Source organism: Helianthus annuus, chromosome 9 (assembly GCF_002127325.2).
Source record: "Helianthus annuus cultivar XRQ/B chromosome 9, HanXRQr2.0-SUNRISE, whole genome shotgun sequence".
In the NCBI taxonomy this organism is placed as follows: domain Eukaryota; kingdom Viridiplantae; phylum Streptophyta; class Magnoliopsida; order Asterales; family Asteraceae; genus Helianthus; species Helianthus annuus.
In genome coordinates, this window is record NC_035441.2 from 36271791 (window position 1) to 36290636 (window position 18846).

General features: G+C 36.3%; 2 protein-coding genes and 1 long non-coding RNA gene across 3 annotated transcripts; 1 reads left to right on the plus strand and 2 right to left on the minus strand.

The window, feature by feature from the left end:
* The first annotated feature begins 14224 nt into the window (after positions 1-14224).
* Positions 14225-15152, plus strand: LOC110874229. Its single transcript, XR_002555757.2, has 3 exons — positions 14225-14380; positions 14471-14585; positions 14782-15152. It is a non-coding gene; the product is annotated as an uncharacterized LOC110874229 (long non-coding RNA).
* A 616-nt stretch (positions 15153-15768) lies between these two features.
* LOC110875523 lies at positions 15769-17856 on the minus strand. The gene is made up of 6 exons (XM_022123719.1): positions 17721-17856; positions 17580-17620; positions 17483-17499; positions 16905-16957; positions 16324-16679; positions 15769-16236 (listed from the first exon to the last, which is right to left on the minus strand). Exons 1-6 carry the CDS (start codon positions 17854-17856, stop codon positions 15769-15771), a joined length of 1071 nt encoding a protein of 356 aa, XP_021979411.1.
* A 46-nt stretch (positions 17857-17902) lies between these two features.
* On the minus strand, positions 17903-18595 carry LOC110875524. Its single transcript, XM_022123720.1, has one exon. The coding sequence runs from the start codon at positions 18593-18595 to the stop codon at positions 17903-17905; it is 693 nt and encodes a 230-aa protein (XP_021979412.1).
* Positions 18596-18846: the final 251 nt, after the last annotated feature.

An 18846-nucleotide genomic window follows, 5' to 3' on the forward strand; every position in this document is an offset into this window, starting at 1 on the left:
TTAGGTTTCCCCTTCAAGTAACGAAGAATCCGCTTCACTGCTTTCATGTGTGACTCTTTTGGATTAGCCTGATATCTGGCACACAAGCATACGACAAACATGATGTCGGGTCTTGAAGCAGTCAAGTACATTAGAGAACCAATCATTGCCCTGTATTGAGTTGGATCAACGTCTTCAGTACTTTCATGATCTGGGCCAAGATTGTGATTTTCACATATGGGTGTGTTGGAAGTAGAGCAATCATTCATTTTGAACCGACTCAAAATGTCATACACATACTTTGTTTGATGAATAAACATCCCATCCTCCTTCTGTTCAACTTGTGATCCCAGAAAGTAAGATAGCTCACCCATAGCACTCATTTCGAACTTGCTCTTCATCACCTGCTCGAACTCTTTACACATGCTTTCATCTAATGACCCAAAGATGATGTCATCCACGTACACCTGTACCAGCAGAAAATCTTCCTTCTTCCTCTTGATGAACAGTGTACTATCTATCTGACCTCTTTCAAAACCATTCTTTATCAGATGTGTAGACAGTGTCTCGTACCACGCCCTGGGAGCTTGATGTAACCCATACAAAGCCTTATCAAGTTTGTACACTCGATCTGGATAATCTGGATCAACGAACCCATCTGGTTGTGAGACATACACCACTTCTTGGACTTTCCCGTAAAGAAACGCACTCTTCACATCTAGTTGGTAAACTTTGAAGCCCTTGAAAGTTGCAAAAGCCAGAAACAAACGAATTGCCTCCAACCTTGCCACCGGTGCAAACAATTCATTGTAATCTATCCCTTCTTGCTGATTGAAACCTTTGACAACCAATCGAGCCTTGTTTCGCGTGACTATCCCTCTTTCATCCTTCTTGCACCTAAATACCCATTTAGTGCCAATTTCTCTTTCACCTTTAGGAAGATCAACCAACTCCCAAACCTTCAACTTAGCAAACTGGGCCAATTCCTCTTGCATAGCTTCAACCCATGAATTGTCTTTAAGAGCCATATGAATGTTCTTCGGCTCCTCTTGGGAAATAAAGCAACTATACAAGCATTCGTTCACAATCCCAGTCTTCTCAATCGACACAAATAAACCAGTATTCGCTGCAATGCTTCTTCTCGTCTGAACACCTGCAGTAGGATCTCCAAGTATCATGTCAACTAGATGATCTCTATTTGCTCGTGTAGTAGCAACAACATCAACTACGAGATTGTCACCCAGGTTTGATCCAACCTCCCCCTGAATGTTCTGATTTCCAAACGGATTAATGAAGTCGTCCTCCTGATTGGGTTCAGGTTCACTATCGCTTGAATCAGTATCGGCAGCATCTTGGCAAGTATCTGGAGCATCTGTCATAGCAACATTCGATCTGGGCATGAACTCGCCTTCATCATCACCAATCACTGTTTGAATCAGCTGAGACTCATCTGCATTGGAAAACTCAGGAATATTAAATGATTTAAAAACACTTTCATAATCATATAATATAGCAGGTCCACTCGTTGATTGTTGAGGTTTGTATGAAGTAATTTCCACATTAAACACAACCTCAATTTTACCAGTTTTTAGACTAAAAACCCTTTTATTCGGTGCACCAGGTACATAACCTAGAAAGTAGCCTTCGTCAGCCACCTCACCGAATTTTTGTTTATCTTTATTTCGCACAATGGTGCAGGGTAATCCAAATGGTTCAAAGCCTTCTAAGTTTGGTTTCTTGTTACACATTAATTCATGACAAGTTTTGTTAAAACGTTTAACAGTCAAAACTTTGTTTAGGACATAGCAAGCTGTATTCACAGCTTCTCCCCAGAAAAGAACTGGTAGCTTAGAATCTGAAAGCATTGTCCTAGCGGCTTCAATCAACGTCCTGTTTTTCCTCTCAGCAACTCCATTCTGTTGAGGCATATACAGAGAAGAATATTGATGTTCAATTCCCTTGCGAAGACAGTAGAGATCCAGAATACGATTCTTGAACTCCGTGCCATTATCACTCCTTATCCTCTTGATCTTTGCATCATGGACGTTTTCCAATTTTGTAAAAAGATCTATCAACATCTCTGCTGTCTCATCTTTTGTACCTAAAAAGAAAACCCATGAATAACGTGAGTAATCATCAGTGACAACTAAACAATAGTACTTTCCACCTATGCTCCTCACGTTCACTAGACCGAATAGATCCATGTGAAGTAATTCGTAAGGGGCATCTATGGAATTTACTGTTTTAGACTTGTGAGGTTTCTTATGTTGTTTTCCCTTTTGACATGGAAGACATTTGTCTTCCACTTGAAACCTCTGCATTGGAACCCCTTTCACTAGCTCATTTTTAACAAGGTAGTTCATTTTTCGATAGTGAATATGGGCCATGCGTCTATGCCACAACATCGATTCAGCTTCAGAGGCTTTTGATAGTAAACACGCCACCACTGCAGTTGGATCCTTAGCACCCATGTCCATGACATAAGTGTCATTTCTCCTTGGCGCTCGCATCACTATCCAATCGTCCGGTATCTCCAAACCTGGTTTCAACACTAATGCTTCATTCTTGGTAAAATGGACCGAGTGACCCTTGTCGCAGACTTGTGACACGCTCATGAGATTGTGTTTAAGCTGCTCCACATAGTTCACTTTGTCCAGTGTGATCTTCCCATTTGTCACCTTTCCTAGACCAGTAATTCTACCACCTTTCGCACCCGCAAAATTCACATGTCCTCCATCATAATCTTCAAATTCAGTCAACAACCTCGCATCCCCCGTCATGTGCCTGGAGCAGCCACTATCAACATACCACAAGTTGATAATCCTCCATAGCAGCTCCTGCACACACCAACCAAGAAATTAGTTAGATTGGGGGACCCAAGCCTTAATGGTCTTGGGTCGTCCAAATTCACCAACCACCGCAACATCCATCCAATATCCATTACTCCTGACTGGAGTCTTGGATCTCAGACCTGTTGGAATTTGATTTTGATTTCCACTAGGTCTTTGGTCCTGAGGGTTCCTATGTGTGTTTGGACTATTTGACCTTTGAAAATTTTGATTTTGATTCCAAGAAGCATTATTGTTGTAATTTCTAAAGCCATTGTTATAAAAATTTCGACCACCATTATTTTGGTATCGATTTTGATATTGACCTTGACTTCTGAAATTATTCTTATTTTGATTGTTCATTCTTGGCGAACTGCTTCTAGGTCTCTCAAATCTGCCTGGTGGAGATCTAGGCTGAAATCTAGGTTGATTTCTTTGAAAACGAGGAACTTGTGGAGTTCCTTTTTCAGCTTTATCCACACCAACAGCAACTTTCTCTGGTTGCTTAGGAGCAGATTTCTTTGGAGAGTTGGACTCTCTCTCCTGCTTATCACCACTTTTCTCTGGTGACTTCTCTCTCTTCCTCTCATTCGCTTGTGCTTCATTCTTTTTGTTAGGACAGCAGCTAGCTACATGTCCTTTGGTGTGACATTTGAAGCACGACATCTTTTTCGAAGACTTCTTATCTGAAGCCTTTGAACTAGATTCAAGCTTTGATGATGATGCTTTAGAAGAATCTGGTTCAGTTTGCTTAGTTTCAGAATTTTCTTTGTTTTTGTTTTTAGCAAACTCCACATTAGATTCGTTTTCAATAACAGCCGTTTCGTTTTTCGTGTCACTTCCTTGAACAAAATTAATCTGTTTAACAACAGTTGGATTCTTATTCTTAGGATGTGAAGTTTTCTTTTTCAAAACAGGTTTGCTGTTATCATTCTTCTTAGCATCATCACACGCAGACTCATCACCTCGACTTGCTGTGGAACTACTTGGTGTTGTTGACAGGAAATTGGTTAGCTCATCTTCATCAGGTAGGAATGAATAATCATGACTAAGAGGAGGTGGGACTTCATTAAAGCCTTGGAATCCCACACTAGTCTTGTCATTACTCTTCTTTAACCCACCCATCATATGTTTCATAACAAAAGTAGAATCCCTGAATTGACCCAATTTCTTTTCAAGTTCAACAATTTTGAGTTGTGCATCTGACAACTCTTTGTTTTTATCAGAAATCTCTTTTGTTTTCTCAGCCATCATGTCATGAGCTAAGTCTATGACTTGAAGTTTTTCATTTAGTTTGCAGGTTAAAGAATCAATTTCAGTTTCATAACCTTTAATTTTCTTCAAGTATAGAGATTCATTTCTTTTAGCGAAAAAGTTTGACTCTTTTATGCTCGACATTTCGCTTACCAGACTTTGATTTTGTGTAGATAATCTGTCAACCTCACCCTGTAGTTCACGGCATTTTAAACACACAGAATTAGTTTTTACCTCTCCTGTTTGTTTATCAAGGTTGGCCATTAGAGCCGCAAGCTGAGCTTCCATTCTCTTGTATTTAGCATCTTTTTCTTCAGCTTCTCTTTCATGGTCAGACTTTTGCTTTTCATCTTCAACAGCAACTGATGTCTGATCACCCATCTTTTCTTCAGCTTGATTCTCAACCTTCATCTCAGCATCAACTTTCACTTCAGCATCTCCCTCAGTAGCTTTATCATCATCAATAGGCACTATCTCTGCCATGAATGCCTGAGTGGCATTTTCATTGTCTTCTAGATGAATGCTCTAGTCATACGAACCTTCTCGTGCTGTAGAGATCAAAGCCTTTGAGCTAGAGTTGTTTGACGCATTCCAGTTGTTTGAATTCTGGCTCGAATTATCTTGCTTTTGTTTCTGACATTCCCTAGCAAAGTTCCCATAACTTTGACAATTAAAGCACCTCACTTTGGTCTTGTCGAAACCAACACTCCTTCCTACAAACTTTCTTCCTGTCCTGTTCATGAACCTCTTCACACGCCTAGAAATCATGGCCATTTGCCATTGCAAATCCATCTCTTCAAGATCATCAGGGTCAATCTGATCGTAGTCTTCATCTAAAGTAGCAGGATCAGATATCTTCCCCTGAATGTAGTTTTCATAAGAAGCAACAAAAGAAGCAAGTAGAGCAAGATGTTCTTCAGCAGATTTCACACTCATTGGCATTGACTTAGCACTACTACTCTGCTTAGCAGCTGATGTTTTCTTTGCTCCTGATGATCCCCCTGAAGCAGCAACAAAACACACATCACCATCCTCATTCACCATAACCTGCTCATTTTCACATGATAGAAACGCAGTAGCAGAGTCGCGAGAAGCGTTGTGAGATGAAGAAGATGTAAGCCCATTGTAAACCGCTGGATCTTAAACCTGATCATATCCAGTGTCTTTCTTCTTCATGCTGAGCTCATAAGCTCTCAACTTTCCAACAACCTCTTAAAGCTCTTTTGTCTCATAATCTGCTTCACCTTTGATCATAAGAGTGTAGATATCCCACTTGGTAGGCAAAGCATCTAGCAGCTTGTCATTCTTCTCTATGTTAGAATAGCAATCGATCTCATAATTTTCCATTTCTGACATCAGATGGTAGTAACGAGTGATGACGTCTTCAAGTGACTCATGATTCATGTACTTGAAAACAGCAAACTGCTTCTTCAGTAGATCAATCTTGTTTTTCTTGACATCAGCATTTCCAGCGTATCTTTTCTCCAAAGCATCCCACATATCCTTTGAATTAGTGTACTTCTTAAAGTTATGTTTAATGCTATCAGGTAACGACATTTTGATTGCAGCCAAGGCTCTCTTTTCAGCCTCATACATCTTTTTATCATTATCTTGCATGTTCACATATGCTGTTCTTCGTGGTCTGCCCTCAAAGTCGTGTGTAGGGTTCGTGTACCCATCTTCAATGCATATCCACATACGCGTGTCCTGATATTCAATGAAGGACTGAAAACGTTCCTTCCATGTCAGATAATTTTCCACCTTCATCATCTTAGTGGTTTGTTGGTAGTACCAACCTCATGCTCCATCTTCAACAGCTCGTTCAAGTAGACATGTTCGACATTTTTAACGAAACAGACTGATAAAACCGTACAAAATTTTTCCGAAAACAGTGGTTACCAAATTACACCGTTACAAATTTTTTTTGTCCTAAAAATCCAAGGAATCTAACGGCGTAAATGGTTCTGTCAAACGAGCTACGGATCAAATTCTATTTGCAAAACACTGAAAATTTTCCGACACTTGCCAACTGAAATTCCACCCCTTAGTTTCTCTACTAATTTTGCTAGGTTCAGAGTTAATTTCGCTAGTTTTAATTCGCAAGTCAAATTCGCTGACAAGTCAAGTTCGCTGGTGTAGTTCGCTGACAGGTCAGGTCTGTTAATTTCGCTCCAAATTTCGCCAAATTCGCTGGTCAATTTCGCTAGTACGACGACCAGTAAATTTGCCGAAAAACCGTGATAATTTCGCTGTGGAAAATTACACGGTTACCAAAGTCGCCTTTGGATTTAATTTCGCCGGTAAGTTTGCTGGTTAAATTCGCAGATCAGTCAAATTCACCAGAACAGTTAATTTCGCCCAGTAACTATGGAAACTCAATCTGTTCGAAATTTTTGATGATTTTCTGGATTCTGTTAACACAAATCTGCAAAATCACAAAACCTAATCAGCAAAGTAATTACGAAAATTATGAAGAACTTATGAAAAATCACGAAGAACACGAAGAACAGTCTTCGAATCTTCAAGTCTTTCACCCAAAATTCTTCACAGAATCAACCAAAAACTATCTCCAAAACCTGCAAAACACCAAACAAACAAACCAGAAGATCAAAACAGCCAACAAAAATCGAAAATCAGAATCAAACACACAAAAAATTTCGAAAATTTCAAAAACCCTAATTTTCAGGTTTTAAAAATTTCGAAAATTTCACTCCCTGTTTCTGCAACAAACAATTCTGAACCGAGCCTTCAAGAGCCTAATGCTCTGATACCAATTGTAGGTCCCCTTGATGTGTATGGATCTTCACAGAATCGTCTTTCCAATCAAGAGTGCGGAATCCTCTTGATCAGAATTAGCAGAAAACGTGTAGGAAACAGAAAACAGCAAATCACTTTCAATCCGGATCTTTATTGATTATCTATCAAACTGATTACAATCAATCAAGATCCCTAACCCTCACAAATTCATCCAAGCAGTATAAGCTCTCACGAATTCTCTCTAGCAATTGTTTTGGCTGATTAACCTAAACCCTAATGTCTAACCTTGTTTATATAACACAAGGTTTACTATTTGGGCTAGGGTTTGCAACATGGGCAAGCCCAATTCGTTTCCCCTTGACCCAAATGGGTTTAGTTTAGCCCAAACTCTATAATCTCACTATTACCAAGCTAAACCCGCTAACTGTTTATCATTTAACTAATTACAAGATATCCAAAGACCAAATCTAAGCTGTTGTCACAAATATGCACCAACAGTATTTTATATACCGTACCCCAAGCCCGTATAAGGGAAAATAAGTTAAAAGTATTTACCTTTGCAAGTAATAATCACAAATAGCAAGTGCACGTAGCTTTTACCGGGTCTCCTAATCTGGAACGAAGGTTTATAATAACCTATTAGATTCCTAACGGGTCTTTAATTAAACTTAAACTTAGACCGGTTAGTTTTAAAGGAAGGTACGGTTCAAACGCATGAATAAGCGAAGACCGGAATAGAATGTGATTTAGACCCGACAAGTTTGAAGACTTGTATAATATGGGTAAACTAAACACATTCTGGATTTTGAGAAAAAAAATGATAAGGTTTGACCCGTTTCGATCAATTTATGCAAACTACCCACACAAACCGAACCGAACGTGAAGAATGCGTAACGGGTAACCATAAGAGTCATATACAGGTTTCCTAAGTTAATATGCCTTAAATATGTTGTGATATCAGTAAGATATCTTCTATTATGCCCAAAACGAATTTAAACTCAAACTATGCCCCGTAGGGGCATTTTGGTCATTTTAAAGGTTATAAAAGAGTTCAAATAATAATCTGAGTTACAGGTCTGATATAATCAGTAAAAATACTTAATTTAATAAGTTATAATAGTAGGGTATTACATATATGTGAAATTTATCATTTATAACCAAACTTTGCACTTTATGGGCATTTTGGTAATTTCACATAGGCTTAAAAGGTCAAAACTGGAAATCTGAGTTTAAAACTTTTGCTTACTGTTAAAATATAAAAATTTACTGAAAATATCAGTAGGCATCAAACCTTATATGTCTAAAATAGTTTTAATACATACTATGCGTTAAAAACGCTTAAAAAGGCGATTTTGAGTTATTTCCGGGTTTTTAAAGGAAAGCTGATATTTTTATTATTCCAGAAGGCTCGAAATGTTTTATTTATCATATTGGATCAGTAGAAAAAGGTTTGGTATCAAAAGGATTTGTAAAACTCATTTTATAGGCCAAAAGGGCAAAACCGACAATAACCGAATCAAGCCTAGAACTCTATGTTATGCGCAGTCTAAAAATAAATAAAAATCTTCAAAAATCCCGAAAATTTTATATTACATGAGCGGGTAAAAAGTTTGATATCAAAAATTGGGTTTAGATAGGCTATACGCTAATTATGTCGTTTAATTCATAAAAAGCTTTTCGTTTACGCTAATGAGCATAACTCCTAATCTAGACCTCAAAATGATGTCAAATTTTAGGGACAAGTCTATAAATCAGTAATGAAGGTTTCTATTCTTTTACTTTTCCAAAAATCATGTTTTAAGGTGAAAAGGGCATAATAGTCAACATTTAGGCATTTAACGGAAACATGCATATGAATCGGATAACTAATGAACTAAGTTGTATAATCACAGAGGGTTATACTAACATGAAACCTGGTCCTAATAAGGCTCTAAGGCATTTCTAAACTATGCTCTAACGGGTCAGAACTGAAAGTCAAAGTAAAAGTCCACTTATGCGACTTTCGGTTCCAAACCGAGCTTAAACTGAAAATTGTCGGGTTGAACATGTTTAGACATGTTCTTACATTAATTACCAAGTTATATTAATGATAAAACAGGTTGCATGGCTTCTACATTGCTAATTATGCATTAATTTGAAAATAAGCTTTTTGTTGACTTTTTAAGATTAACTTTGACCCGACATTTGACCTACTTAGGTGGGAAAATTGTCGGGTTGAACATGTTTAGACATGTTCTTACATTAATTACCAAGTTATATTAATGATAAAACAGGTTGCATGGCTTCTACATTGCTAATTATGCATTAATTTGAAAATAAGCTTTCTGTTGACTTTTTAAGATTAACTTTGACCCGACATTTGACCTACTTAGAGTGGGAATCAGAGGGTATTACCCACATAATTACCAACTCATAGGTATTTTCAATCGAGATTTGACTGGACAAATCATGAGTAATCTCGAAGTCAAACCTTAATTACGACGGTTTGACTTTAAGCTAATTAACTAAGCAAAACTGAATTAAAGAAATTTAAGAACACTTACAAAGGTCCTAAGTACGACTAGTGACTTCTAGGAAGTGTGCTTGAGCTCCAAAATTCTCTAGAAGTGAAGTTGTGAAGGTTTGCAAATGAAGTGTGAAGTGTTGCAACTAAGTGGGTTCTTATATAGGAGAATTGATGCAACAAGATCATGACAAGGAAGTCTACAAGTGTTATGGGATCATTACAGGTGCCCCTATTGCATGAAAACTGGTTGGTGCAGCCCCTGGTATGTAAAACAAGTGTTTAAAGTCGGTTAACAGGCCTGAACTGGCAGCTGTGCAATTTTTCTGATGCTGGCAGGCTTAGGCGGCCCGCGTAAGACCCACACATGTCTTACGCGGCCGGTATGGATGGCCGGGTCAGGTTAAACAAGTTTCAGTTATTACATTTTGGCCCCTGATCCTTTTCAAACGTGGTTTTAAGCTATATCTTTGCACTTTTGACTTTTAACTTGATTTTTAAGGGCTTCAAGGCATTACTAAACACCGTTAAGTCCTTGGTTAACTTTGTGATCACCCGTAAGGCCCTAGATTTCAACGTTGACGCTTTTCACCCCTCGTATACGAATATTGTCATAACTTTCTCATATTTTATCGAAACCTTGTGAAATTTTTATCACTTATTCTCATGAGCATAATTAATCCTTACAAAGCTTCGGGTTTGCTAAAAGGTCACTCAGAGGTATACTTTAAACATGTTGACACATTTAACCCCTGTAGTTTGTAATTTCTCACTTTCTTTCACAATTAGCTTCGTATGATCCATGATTCACTCGTTTAAGGGTATAAACATCATGTAGGCTTATTTAGAGGTACATTTATCCATTGCTGACACATTGAACCCTTTTATTCACATAGTTTCTTTGTTTGTCAACTTTAGTCCCTCTAAATCACTTCTTTACACGTTTAAAGTCCATGACACGTGTTGATATATTATTGGACATAATTTTACGAGGTGTTACATTTATTATCTTCAGATTTTACCGTAGTACCATCAATAAACCTTATTTTATTTTACTCTTAATGCAAGTATCATAGCATTTTCCGAGACAGTATAATTTTCAGTCCCTTTTAGTTTCGTAGAATCACTAGCATGCAAGTATAACGGATTATCAGGCTCAAGTTTACTAATCAATACATCACCAAAAAGATCCAATAGATTATACAGAGATCAACCAACAAACAATCAAGATTAACAAAACACAACACAACCTAATCAAGAATGAACAATTATCAATCAGATAAAAACAACACAAACCCCTAATGGCGAAAGTACGTCAAAAACCTGATAGTAGGCTCGTCACTCAAGGTACCTACCCAATCTTTTGAACAGGAGCCAAGAGTCTAAAAACAAAAAAAAATAACAGGAACAAAACACATACTACAATCAAGGAAATACACTATGCAACAGGGTGTCCCTCTCTGTGTTCAAAACAACCACCGACTCAACTACTCTCCCTTTTTTGGTCATTAAATATTTTTGGGGTGTGTCATGTATCATTGTTACTATTGTTATCTAATTGAATAAATAACATGTAAAAATCTACGTGTCGCTATGTGTTTCATGATCAAGTTCTATTGTTACTATGGTTTCTCATATCTATTGTTGCATATACGTGTATCTATGTGTTTACTCACTTTGTGTCACAGGTTTCATTTGTGGATCCACAGCTGACTAGGTTCCCCATGGCCATGGGTTGAACTTAGTATTGCCACCATTAGATTCGCTCTTTGGGGCTTGAATCTCAATGTTTTCTATGGTTTCTCTTTTGTGATTGTGATGAATTGTTGGTTGTTATTGTGATTTTGGTGATTATAGTGATTAATTCTATTGTGAGATGTTATGGATGTTCCTACTACACGTGGAATTGCATGTTAAAATATTTTTAAATGATTTAAAGTAAAATAAATCAAATAACAAAGAAAGATATTTTATTTATAATTAGATCTATTCACCAACTTTAAGCTGACCCAAAACTTTTTTACGCGCGATACAGGTACACGACTTTGTGAGGATTTGAAGTTGAAGACACATAGGATGTGCTTTAGTAAAAAATGAGATATTTGTTGCCTTTAAATGTTTAAACTTATAATAGTGTCATAAGCTGTAGACAATCATCGTGCCCCGTACTAAATACGTTGCGGATCAGGGTGTGACAATTTAGTGGGAAAAGGTGATTCAGCGGGGTTTTGGCATGATCACTGGACTAAAGGTGAACCACTTCGGGTCTGGTGTCCGTTACCATTCTCGCTTGCTAAACACAAAAAAAGACTTGTGTTGTTAAGTATTGTAAACTGGTTGGGAACACTATATGTTTGGAATGGGAATGGAAACATCTCCTAGGTTCAGTAGAAGAAAACGAGGAGGTGGATCGACTTATGGTGATGCTAAACTAAACAAATATCAAGGACTCAAAAGAGTCATGGTTATGGAGATCGAGTGGAGAATATGTTGAGTTCTCAGCAAAACAAGTTTGTGAAGATATCAGTACCGCTTCCAATCCGAATAGTCAGCATCATCCGCTCAAATGGAGCGTTTTCTTGGTTCCGAAAGTCAAATGTTTCATGTGTGAAGCAGTGAACACCAAGATCCCTACTGCAGATGCGTTCATGGCTAGAGGAGTTAGGGTCGGGTAAGGTTTTTTCTTAGAATGTGGTATCATCTTCGAGTATACAGACCACATGCTTGCAGCTTGCATTTTTGCATAGTCGATTTGGTGGAAAATAGAAAAAAAATTTTACTCAGATTCCAATACCGGCTTAATTTTTTATCCTTGAAACAAATTCTGGGTTATGTGATTGGGCTAGAGTTAATTAGTGTGATAAAAAGAGGTGATATATGTTATTTGTTTAACGAATACTTGGAGACTCTAGGTAAGATGGGAATGTGGGATGATAAAATATTCAACGTGGGTGCATTAGTGTATAGGTTGGTGAAAGATATCAAAGAGACGACTTATTGGTGGATGGTGCAACGTCAAAGGTGCAAGGCTTAACTTTAGATAGTTAGAGCAGTTTACAACGGTTAATTTGGACATGTAGTGCTTTCTAATTTCCTTCATTTGCCACTTGCTAAGTAGGTTTGTTTGTTTTGAATAAATAGTTTATTTAGCTGTTAAAAAACAAGTCAGTTATTTTTACCCCTACTTTTATAAATAAACAAAACAAAAATACCCACTGACTCATCTTCACATCTTTGTCCGCAAGAATACCACCACCACATATATTACATTTTGAATAATATCCTTAAATAATGCCTTTTTTTCTAAATATGCAAAAATAAAGAGGTTGAAGCCAACATATAACAATAACGAACACTTTGAATACACAATACTATCATGATGTTAAATAGTATAATCTGTATCTTTTAAGATATCATACAAAAATCCCAGCATATAAAGTATTATTTCGCTTAATATCTGGAGATAAGTACTTTTCCTTTGTTTACCAAATATGGGTGAATAAGTCGACCATTAAAGATCCACCATGAGTGGGAATTGCAGACTAACAAAAAAGGCAATAGGGATGAAAGCTAACCCACATATTGGAGCAAGCATCCATGGTTTATCTATAATACTATATAATACATTTCCTATGTACTTAAGCGTAATTTTTCCCTAAAATTTTAAGATGGCAGAGGAAGAGTCATGCCTTCTTCGCTGTTATTTCATCCCCTTCTTCCAATTTTGCCCCCCAATTCAATGTATTACGTCGTCTACAACTGAACAACAATGCTAGGATGACTTAAAGCGTCGCTGCAATTACCAATTCAATCAATTAGGTCTCATCATTGAGGCTACCAACCGGCCACCTTCTTCTTCATCTTCCTTTCGTTTCCTTATTTAGTTATGCTCAGAGTTACAAATCTCACACAGTTCATTCAATTTTCATCTTCATTGCAATTCCAGCAGAATCGATTGACATACAAGAGATCGTTATTGCCTTTTCTGATCGAAAATTGACCGGTGAGATTAGGGCTAAGAGAACTTGATCGGAGAAGCAGACTACAGTATGAGAAAAAGCCCCAAATTGCAGCTATCACGTTGGTTTTCCGAAATCAACCCCTATTGTTACATCAGTTTACTTGTAAATCTTCTCTCCATATATTTTTTTTGTTAGGTTTATGAAATTGGTTTATTCAATCGTTCTTCTTCTTTTGCAGCCATGGATTACACTTGCAAGCATTGATGATGTACTTGCGTCGCTTGTCTTTGGTTTATGATTTACTAACTCTTCTTATAGTTTTTCAGTTTTTAGCAAGTTTGTTTATTATATGTGGAGTTGATCAGAAGTCGACTCTCTTGAGACGGATTATGTGCGATATACTAGGAATCTACTAACAAAATGTTGTATCTTCTTTTTTTCAGGGTAAATTATCCATAACATGATTGCAAAAGATAAAATGTGGCTTTTGATGATGAGATGATAATGAGGACTTATAATTTCTACTTCTGTCCCCGGTTGTAAGGCTAATTTTTTTTGAATGATATATATCTTTAATATATATTCATTCAAATGCCTATATAACTATTGAATATGTGGGAAGGCAAGCGATTATATAGGTATCACTCAATATTTTTGATTTCGGAAGCATAAGCTTTTTAGTTCAAATTGGAATTGTGTTCTATCTTGTTGTTTTCTATTATAATCTATGTGGTTAAGTCATGTGTTCAGATTACCATGTAGATGAGACACAAATAAGAAAGATGACATATCAGTATTGCTAATCTTCGTTAGCTCTGTTTAAGCATTGATTCCATTGAGCATGTATCTTTTTTCCATTTTGTAGGTGCTTATTCATTTTGGTTATATAGATGAGGTTTGTAGTCTTTGTTGTCTTTGTCTTTTTTGGGGTTTGATTTTAGTATTTAGTACTAAAACTTGCAACAATAAAGCTTTTTATTTCCAGATACGAATGAGCCAACATGCTCCCATTAATCCTGCTGTAACAATAGTTCATGCAACTGCTTACGCCTTTGAAATTGGGATTTCTTTCGCAAAATGAAAAACACGCATTGAGGGTTAGTATATGATCAAATCTTATTGGGTTGTTTCTGTATATTGGATCATACTATGTTAAGTATCTACTTCTTTTTTCTTTTTTCATATAGCGGACATGTGAAGAAGAAGCAATGCGACGGTGCGAGACTTATTATATCTGCAACTGCGGGAATAATCGTTGGATACCTAATCGGGATTAATTTTCCTTATGTTGCTCTTACCAAGGTAGAGTGTTACTTCTAGATATTAGATATTATTGTATTGCACAATAATCATTTGTGGTCCTAAATATGTGAAAAAAGCTATTATAGGAGCTTTTAGATTTTAAAAAATGAAAAGAATTTAATTACATATACAAGGATATTTTTATAATTGTTCTATTGTGTGTATGGTTCCTCAAATCATATTCTCATCTTTGTAGGTTCTTGGCTACCCTAGCTAATCCCGTCGCGTATTGTCAACTCCGCTGAAATGCGCGGCGACTCTTAAAAGCTGCGAAAGAGATAGAAAACCAACGACTTTGGTGGTCGTGCTACTCAACGGCGGCGATAGAAGGTTGGGGTGTGTTCTCTTCTCCCTTCCCTTGAATTTGCTCGAATAGTATTATATTTTACACTCACTTTTATGTATTGGTTTGAGTTTATAATAGCTTTTTTACCAATTTAGACCAAAATGTGATTAAGCATAACATTTAGGCTGCAAGTGTAAATGCAATCTTGGGACGAAAATGACAAGGAAATTTGAAGGACCAAAGGTGTTTGAATTGGAAACCAAAAATAAGTATTTTTGTAACTTAATCTTCAAATGTAGAGATTTTGATGAAAGTTGATAATTCATAATGAAATTTCTTCAAGTCTATGAAGGTTATGATTTATAAAAGTTTAGAAACATCTTGTATAAGAGACTGAACATGTTAGAAGGAAGGATACTCAACAAACTGGGTATAGTAAGACAGGATACTTAATGAATTGGGTAAACTAAGATTTAAGGGAGTTAGGGTTCTTAATGATTTGTTTAAATTGCTTTAACAGATTTAAACACAAAGGTAATATATTAAGTATGGGCCTACCATGTTTAGTATAGTATAATACAAAATTAGCTTATGATAATTCGACCTTATGGTATATAGCTTGAACATTGGTTAGAGAGTTTTTCAATAAGGGTTCATTTAAAAAAATATTATCCACGGGTATTTTATAAGAAGATTGCGTAAGATATTCTACGAAAGTTATATTTTAATAGCTAATCAAGATCTATAATATATGTTTATAATACTATTATCTATAATTTTTTAGACAAAATCCATTCCCGGTCAACCAAGCCAATTCATCCCAACCCAACTGCACACATTCTCCTTTTTACCAACGGACCTGTATTGTTAACCCCGCCGCAACGCGCGGGTTTCCCACTAGTTATCACTAAAGACAAGGAATAAGGTTGCAATGAATGCTACCATCATGGTTGTTGTAGAGAGTACTAAGGAGAAAATTCCAATAAACAATCTCCTAGGCAAACTGACTAGAAAATCTTTTTCTGCAAAACGTGTTGTTAGGATAGACAAAAACACTAGTAGTGCTGTACTGGATGCAAATAGCGAGATTGCATCTGCTATAGCAAGGATAATGAATGCAGCTTTACTTTTAAACAACGGGGTCCCCTTTTCTTGATTGTTTCCACCTGGTACGGTAATTCCAGCTGCAAATACAATTGTGACAATAAGTGCAGCAGTGATACTACATGACTCCGCTGTGGTTTTCATCCACTGTTCTCCTTCCTTTAGTAATTCCTTGTGTTCCCTTGTGAAAACCATATATGGTGTCTCCTTATCAATGTTCTCTTTAGTAATATATGAAGGAAACACAAATTTCGCCACTTCCTGTAAAATTAATAGAACTTGGCTATTGTGCTAGAAAATAACATAGCAAGTTAAGTATGATTAATTGATAATTAAATTATTATGTACCTGAAACCATTGAAGCTCTCGTTGAAGTTGTAATGCTGCACCTGTTCTCCGATTCACTACACTTGATGGCGCCAATTTTCCCGCCAAGTGCAAAATATTGTTTTCATAAGAATCTTTGCATGTTCTATAAACATTCTTACGTTCTCCAAAGTCATAGATAAGATTGTAGATTTTTTCCGAACGGTTTATTATTGCTAACTGAATAATGTCATGCCCATTTTTATCTGTACTTTGAAGTGCTTTACCTAAAGAATGATCTAGAATCTCACTAACAACTTGATAAGCATTTTGACATGCAGCCTCAAGAATTGGTCGGGCAAAATGTTCACTAACAGAGTTCTGCAACTTGCCTATTTCTATACAGACAAGGCGTAAAACTTCTTTGGCTTCGTTTAGATCCTTCTTTTTTCATCTATTCGCTTGATGGGTACAACTGAAATTCAGAAAATTATTAATTAGAGAAGATTGTGAATTGCTCTAAGAAGATAAATTTAAGAAGTAAATTGGCAAGGACTGTATTCACATAGTATCTTTGCGCCCTTCCACCAAAGGGAATAAAGGTAGAAAATTATGATACAAACGATCAATACGAAGATCCATATTAATAAAAAGAACGATGCAAGCCATGCTGGTACTGCATAAGCACAAAATAGTTTATTAGAGAAAAAATACAACACACTTTTAGTTCAAATACGTACATGAGAAATATGTTAAGATAGTTCTTGTGCTTTTTGTGAAATTTTACCTATAGTCTCCATCTTTATAAAATTACAGCCTTGATCCCTAACATGGATAGTGGTTAGCTTTTGGTGTTAAGTGGGTGTGAAATGACTTAAATATCCTTATTATTATAATAAAAATTAATGAAATGGGCTCAACTTAATTAAATAAACATTAATTATATTTATTTTCATGTTTAAGTTATTTTTTCTATTATTAAGGGTATTTAGAACATTTCACACCCACTAAACACTAAAAACTTACCCCTATCAATGTTAGGGACTATTAAAAAACAAATGTACAACTGTTAGTGATTAAGGCTGTAATTTTAAAAAGGTAAAAACTATATGTGAAATTTGAACAAATTAAAAGATTATCTAAGACATTTTTCTCTACATACATTTTACAATAAATTCTTGAGTTATGTACTTATGTTTACCTGTTAGTATTACCAACCTACATAGGAGAGTATAAATTGATGATTCATCCGAATTGATTAGGGAGAAAACAGGCCACAGCAAAAAGAAAAGACTCACCGACGCTGCCTTGGACAATACTTCGAAAATATTGTTCAAATCTAAAACAGAGAACCATAATCAATAATCCTTAAAATAGAAGTCAAAACCAAAGAAAAAAAATTAACAAATGAAAATGTTTATAATACATGAGAAACATACTAGGAGGATATACAAGTGTTTCCCAATAGTCTAGCTCACTGGGAAAGCTTTTAGCGATAGCCACCAGTACATCATCCTTTTTTGAAGCAAGCATAGGAAACCTCTTCACCAGCTCTACTGCTAAACCAGCAAGCATAAATAATAAAATGACACCATTCTAATCAACGTATGTTATTTATTGCCTACTTAGTGTATTGTTTTGCCGAAATAGCATTAACAAGAAGGCCACCCCCGATTTCATCATCAGGGTGAACAGAGCCAGTTGGAGAAGACTGCAACTCGGCACTGGCATCATCATTAACAGCGTTCAACAAATATCCAATGATATCAAGATGCATATGTTCATATGCTTTATGCAATGGTTCTTTACCCTTATGGTCTTTAATTCGTAACAACTCCTTGTTCTTTTTAACCAAGAGCTCAGCTGCATGTTTATTCCCAACAATCGAAGCAATGTGAAGCGCTGTGCTTCCATCATTCTCTCTCTGTTGAAGTACTTGTTCGTCAGTTAGAGAAGAAAACAATTTTTTAACGAAATCATTTTGACCTGCTTCAACAGCAAGATGAAGGATCGTGCTACCATCATTCATCATTACGAATCCTAGAAAGCGTTCATCTCTTTCTAAAATAGATTGTGCACGTGACCCTTGCCCCGTTATAAGATCTTTACGTAACAGATACCCCTCGTACATGAGGTTTTCTTTAACTGTTTTTGTTTCCATTGGAACAGTGCCTTGATTCACCGTTATTTCTATTGAATTTGTGCCTTCTTCACCCGTGATTGGTTCCTCTGCAACAGCATCTCTGCCTACTTCTTTTTCTGTCTCGGCATCAGACTTTTTTGAATTAGAACCTGTATACCATTGAAGTTTCATTTTATGAATCAAATATATATATGAATACTTGCAAAACAGTAATGCAACACAAAATATATAAAATACAATATATCATTGTAACAATCATTCTATTCCATGTGCGCAACAAAGAAAAAGCAATTTATATATACAACTATATCTAGCCAGAATAATTTTGATACGACCCTACCCATGAAGACCCACTCCAACTCCATGTTTATGTTACTGCATGTTTTTAAGTATATATGTTTGGTTAAGGCAAAGCATTTAAG

Coding starts and splice junctions, on each gene's coding strand:
- LOC110875523 (XM_022123719.1), bottom strand. CDS start 17,856: ATGCTTGCTGGTTTAGCAGTAGAGCTGGTGAAGAGGTTTCCTATGCTT. Junction 16,680..16,904: donor TATGGATCTTCGTATTGATC/GTTTGTATCATA, acceptor TTGTCTGTATAG/AAATAGGCAAGTTGCAGAAC. Junction 16,237..16,323: donor GAGAGCTTCAATGGTTTCAG/GTACATAATAAT, acceptor TTAATTTTACAG/GAAGTGGCGAAATTTGTGTT.
- LOC110875524 (XM_022123720.1), bottom strand. CDS start 18,595: ATGAAACTTCAATGGTATACAGGTTCTAATTCAAAAAAGTCTGATGCC.